The 6,632-nt window shown below is 43.4% G+C and overlaps 1 protein-coding gene across 1 annotated transcript; it reads left to right on the top strand.

Annotated features, from left to right (window-relative positions):
* On the top strand, positions 3,541 to 4,635 carry LOC8070657 (mitogen-activated protein kinase kinase 9). The gene has a single exon (XM_021461914.1). The coding sequence runs from the start codon at positions 3,541 to 3,543 to the stop codon at positions 4,633 to 4,635; it is 1,095 nt and encodes a 364-aa protein (XP_021317589.1).

Here is a 6,632-nt window from a genome sequence, read left to right as displayed (position 1 = left end):
ATTGGATAGAAAAGATCAATTAATTTACTAATTCAAACTTCAAAGCACACAAACTCTTCATCTCCTAGGGTAACCAAACAGGTGAACTTTGATCCAACAGAAAGCTACTCATCACCATTGGCTTCCGAGCATACAGACTCTTCATCATCTCATAGGGTAGCCAAACAGATAGAACTTTGATCTACCAGAAAGCTATTCATCACCGTTGGCTTCAGATGAATGTTAAGCAACCCAAGAAAACATACAAGAGTTTATATGTTTACGACCAAGCTACAGCTTGCATTAATCTTACATAACAAAAGAGAATTTTTGAGTGTCTAGGCATAAATCCACTACCCTCACAAGTCACAACCAGCACCAGCAGGCCAGAACATACAGAATCAACCCTGCAATTAGATGAGAAAATTCACTATTAGTCGATGGAATGGGACATTTATGCTAGCATCAGGTGCTGTTAATTGGGATGTTATGAATGCTTACTAACCAGTGCATCCTCATGCCAGAAAAACATAATAAAACAGCAAAACAGAGTAATAGCTTAACTGAGTAACAACAGCTACTATATAGTCAGTTCAGAATTTTCAGATGCACCAGCAGATGAGCAGGTCGTCTAAAGTAGATACTGTTCTGTTAGGTCTCGTTGCACGAGTCAGTGTGCATCTGAAATTCTGAACTGACTAAAGTAGTAGCTGTTGTTCTATTAGGTTGCCTAACACCAATTAACAACAACCCTGCCCTCAGAACCAGCCGTCCAACTCAGAATTTATAATTCATGCTAATGTTACAAAAATGAGTTGCAAGCTTCAGCTATGCCAAAAAAAAAAGACTTTTTAAAGAAAATTAATATATGCAACACACATACAAGCTTTCTCAGTTCCTCGACACTAATATAACCAAACTAGCAGGAACGCACAGAGCACTAACAGCATGCACATGAAAATCAGACCGCGACCAACTAGCAGGATCGCGACAAAAAAGGAGAAGAAGCAAATGCACTGAGCAGGTGCAATGATCAAGAAACATTTTCAAATTACTATTCATATATAATGAAACCAAGAGCTACTTTCAGCTCTACTGCATAACTGTATTGTAGGTAAAGCTCACATAACATTTCTGAAAAAGAAGTGATCACCTAATACAGAAACATTGTCACAGTACTAATTTGCAATCTCCTTAGTCCTTTGGTTTCATAGATTTATTTGTAATCTCCTTAGTCCTTTGGTTTTCACGGATTTATTATGTGTACAAACAAACAGTCTCATCTACAGAATATGGCCTGCTACCTGAACAATCCAAATTAATTAGGTAATCATTTTTGTACTGATCCGTATTTTATCTAGTTTATTGTACCGCAAGAATAGAATAGAACTATACTTCTAACTATGCATTGTTCTTGAATACCATGCTCATGTTGTCTAACTTCCAATAGAAGAAGCAGCAGTCATGTGTACATTGTTCTTGAATGAACAGATGAGTTCCATCCAAGCCTAGCTCGTCCCAACTGATAGACGTACTGACACTCCAGCACCCAGAGCCCGAAGAGAAGATAAATACCCCCAACCTTGAGCTGGATTGCATCCAGCTGATCACACGGAATGATGTATCCCCCTCTGAACGGATGAAGCTGGCCCCCGAATGGACAATATTTTGGTTTGGGATCCCGATGGAGGCCAGTAGGTCGTCGGTTATTTATGGGAGGCAGCAGCAGCAGCAGCAGGTATCGTTGGGACCAGGCCTTGGACACGGGCAAGCGGGGCGGCCGCCCTGGGCCCCCAATTAGGCAGGGCCCCACCCCAAATTATACAACACCGGCACTAGGACTAGTACTAAATTAACTGGCTTCCTTGAGCAGAATCGAGGCCGTATTAAAATAAGAGAGAAAATCATTACAGCAGCTAGCGTTCACGAGAAACCAACGCCTGCGTCCCCGACGGCGGCAGACGCGCTGCGCGCCACAGAGGGGTTCTATGCATAAGTTTCTCAAGAAGAATTCAAACATTTCAAGAGATCCAAATCAGTTGGCGATAGTTGTCTGGAAGGATCCAGCACATATTGTTCCAGAAGATGAAGATCCTTCTCACGACAATGTTGGCATTGAAATGGAAGAAATCAATGTGAGTAATGATGAACACATATTTAATTCAAATGCTACGGAAAATACTAGTGTTGATGAGGAACTGGTGTGTCACATGGATATTTATGATCCAAGAAATTGGGATAATGTTGATAACAAAGCAAGGGATATATTAGTTGAAAAGGGGCCCATAAGAGAAGATAATATTGTATTCCCCTTCGATAATAATTTAAGGCATTTTGCATATTCTCATTATCAAAGAAAAATGAGTAATGGAGAGCTATGTGATAGAAAATGGCTAGTTTATTCCAAACACTTGGATAAAGTATTTTGCTTTTGCTGTAAGCTTTTTAATTCTAAGAAGTGCAAGAGTTCATTGGGGAATGATGGGTATAGAGATTGGAAACATATCAATGAGAGGCTGAAGGAACATGAAATTAGTGTTGAGCATATTACCAGTATGAACTCATGGAAGGTGAGTACTTTCTTGGTTTCCTGAAGGTAGAAGACACATCTGGTTCTGGGCTCTTTAAAGTTTTGGTTGATTCCATTAAGTCCTTTGGTCTTAATATTGATGACATTAGGAGACAAGGTTATGATAATGGTTCTAATATGAAAGGAAAATACAAGGGGGTTCAAAGTCGCTTGCGTGATATAAATCCAAGAGCTTTGTATATGCCATGTGCTTGCCATAGTCTTAATCTTACTCTTTGTGATATGGCAAAGTCTTGTAGCAAAGCTGATACATTTTTTGGGATTGTGCAACGGATATATGTCTTACTTGCTGGTTCTACTAAAAGATGGAAGTCTTTGCTTGATCATGTTGATGGATTAACTGTGAAATCTTTGTGCAACACACGTTGGGAGAGTCGTATTAAAAGTGTTGCAGCAATTAGATATCAAGCTCCTCAGCTAAGGGCAGCTTTACTTGCATTAAGTAAAGATAAAGATGCAGAAGCAAAGGACAGGAGTGATGCAAAGAATTTATTTAAAGTACTTGGCAGCTTTGAATTTATATTTGGCATGGTTATTTGGCATGATGTTTTGTTTGCTGTCAATAAAGTAAGCAAGAAGTTGCAGTCACCATCTATGTGCATTGATTCTACAATGCAGCAGATACAAGGCATAATGGATTACTTTGAAACCTATAGAAATGATGGGTTTGCTTCTAGTAAGGTTAATGCAAAGGAAATTGCATCTGAACTGGGAGTTGAGCCATCGTTCCCAGTAATATTGACTGAATATATATATATATATAGTCTTTATGAGTCTCAAATAAACGGAGCACATACCTGTACATACATATATATATATATATATATTTTTTTTCAAATAAATTATATATATAGACTTGCCGCCAATTCGGTGAGTCCTGCCCCGATTCCGACTCGCGCTATAAATCCAGGCCTCCCGAACTTTCTCACCCTACCTTACACTCCGCAACATTGGGATTGAAAACCTCAGGCATGGTTGTGGCGGCGGCGGACGTCCCGCTCGAGAGCAGCGGCGCTGGCGCTGTCGTCTCCTCCCGGCGCCCGATGACTTGCCCGACGTTGCCCGTCGCGCCGCACCAGTTCTTCCACCGGATCCCTGCCGCTGCCGCTCCCCACGAGCTGATGAAGCAGGCGCTGGCGCTGCCCGCGGACGACCTGGACCTGCGGCTGTCGGACCTGGAGCAGGTCTGCCACCTCGGCGAGGGCGCCTGCGGAGTGGTCACCAAGGTGCGCCACCGTGGCACCGGCACCGAGTTCGCGCTCAAGACGGCCCACTACGCCCGCCCCAGCAGAGCTGCGGACGAGGAAGCCGAGGCGCTCCGCCGATCTGCCGGGTCGCCGCACGTCGTGCGCTGCCACGCGGTTCTCAGCGGCGCCGGCGGCGAGCCCGCCTACGTGCTCGAGCTCATGGACGCCGGGACGCTCGCCGGCATCGTTGGCCGCCGGGGAGGGCGCGGGATCCCCGAATGCGCCCTCGCCGAGGTGGCCGCGCGGTGCCTGCAGGGGCTCGCGCACGTCCACTCCCGCGGCGTCGCGCACCTCGACTTGAGGCCTGACAACCTTCTCGCCAACTTCCGGGGCGACATCAAGATCGGCGATTTCAGCGTGTCCAGGATCCTATTCGGCCGCACCGACGCGCGCCGCAAGGTCTCCGTCGCCGTTGGCTCCCCCATGTACTTGAGCCCCGAGCGGTTCGAGCCTGATGCCCACGCCGAGCCGCGCGGCGCCATCGCCGCCGACGTCTGGGCCTTCGGCGTCACGGTCCTGGAGCTCTTCTTGGGGCGGTGCCCTTTTCTGCCCCCAGGTGGGGTGAGGCCGTCGTTCGAGAAGCTGAGGCAGGCGATCTGCGACGGGGAGCCGCCGTCTGCGCCAGAGCGTGCGGCGGCGTCGGCATCGCCTGAGCTTCGCGGGTTCGTGGCAGCGTGCCTGCAGAAGGACCCGAGGCGGCGCGCCACGGTGGCGCAGCTGCTCGCACACCCATTCGTCACGCGACGCCATGTCGACGAGTCTCGCCGGGCGCTGCGGGAACTCATCGTCGAGGCAAGAGACGCTGGAGTAGGACGGTAGCAGGAACAGAGGTCGAATTGTCTAGTTAAATTTATGTCATTGATTATTTTAATTTCTCATTAACTGATTGTAGTTTTGGGCGCATGACATTGTATAATCACTTTGTGATGATGTTCAATTCTTTTCAATTTTGCATATTTTTCCTTAAAATAGAATGTCGACAGACTTGTTCGCTAGTCTGAAAAGTCATGATTGAAATGACTGTTGGATAATTTATTGTGAGAGAAAAATACTACTGGCCGGTAGAAAAAGTACAGTTGATAACCAATGTTTCTTTCTAGTGAGACGGCCGGTGACATATGTGTAAAAAAGGCCTTACGTGTCAAACTTGGCATTGCAAAGTGGTTAATGTAATGTCATAGGTTGATAGGTTGACGTGTTTGTGTTTCTGATGTGTTGATTAGATACGTTTGTGGTAGATGCTGTCATGATAGTATATAGATGTTTCTATATGGTTTAACCTTAACTGGACATGAACGTATGAACTATGAGAACTTTGTATTAGATGCAAACATGTTGTTTTGGTCTTCATATTGAATCGGGTAGGACGTGCAGGCGTGAGTTTTAAAGACTTTGCATTGGACGTAGATATATAGATTATTGTTCTTCGTAGGGTATAACACAAACGTGTGTACTTTTTTTTGATTGAACAACACAAACGTGTGTACTGTGTGTCGAGTTAAGAATGAGATCTTGACATGATCACTTGAAATCGATTAAATTCAGTTTATAATGCGTGGATTGGCTAGAATTTCAGCAGGTTGTATAGGCAGAGCACAGAAGAAGATACATGCAAATCTAGCTGAGAAAGCCAAAGCAGTCCATCTCCTGCACATGACTGTATGTGCCTAGCTGCATTAGGTTTCTGTAATTAATTAGAATGATATTACTGTTTTGTTTTTATCAACTAAAAAGACGCGAAGGTTATTTCTTCTCTACAAATTCTTCAAGTGTGGTAACCCTTGGATTACCGTTGATGTAATTTTTAAAAAACTCTACCTCCTCTTAACGTACCTCGTGGCACGGTCAAGATAAAAAGTAAGCAAACCAAAATCAGTTACATATATATATATATATATATATATATATATATATATATATATATATACATCTTGTAAGGATCGAAGGAATCAACCATAAGCAACTAACTGTTGTATCTAAGCACATTATCCTGCGCTCAGGGCATCCTAGAGGCACAAAGGTTAGCTTGTATGTGCACAAAGAAATACTCATATTCGGACTCTGAGTTGTAACATTGTAGCTGGCAATGTAAGGCTCATTACTCTCTGGTTTTGATCCCAAAATTCACCTGAACCTCTCTAATGCCTTCGCATCATTCCCATCTCTGCATTTTGTAGAGGTCAGATTTTAAAATTCAAGCAATTGACGACCACTGTCAGCAATACAAGAATTATTTCACTGAGGGCATCAATGCTCAAAAAAGTATTAGAGAAATTGGATAGCTACAAACTTTTATAGCCAAGAAGGGTCGTTCCGTGAGACATACATAAGTAATACATAGTTGGGCCACATCCCTTTTTGAGAGGAGTAGCACTGAAACCATTTGAGACACTTGTCTCACTTGTCTCCCTTTTAGGTCCGAATGTCTTTCATGTATATTAGTTGTCTCACGTATAAGTATATAAGGTCTGTTTGGTATAACTCACAACAGCTTCTTTTTTTTTGCCAAACACTTATTTTTAAAACAGCTTCATAGGTGAAACTGTTTTTCTTCTCTCACAAAGACATAAGTTAGGAGGAAGCTAAAAAAGTAGCTTATTGTAGCCCTCTTCCTCATTTCTCTCTCTCATCTATGTATAAAGTAGTTGGTGAAGCTATTTTACTAAACACTTTTTCCAAAATAGCTCAACTTCACCTATAAAATTACTCATAAAACTATTTTCTAAAAAACAGCTTATTATTAGTGAAGTTGAGCTATGTCACTAGCCATTACGTACATAAGTTACCACAAAAGAATTCACTCCCCAGATTCAGTT

This window comes from Sorghum bicolor, chromosome 5, assembly GCF_000003195.3.
Source record: "Sorghum bicolor cultivar BTx623 chromosome 5, Sorghum_bicolor_NCBIv3, whole genome shotgun sequence".
Classification (NCBI taxonomy): domain Eukaryota; kingdom Viridiplantae; phylum Streptophyta; class Magnoliopsida; order Poales; family Poaceae; genus Sorghum; species Sorghum bicolor.
This window is presented reverse-complemented; position numbering and strand designations above follow the sequence as displayed.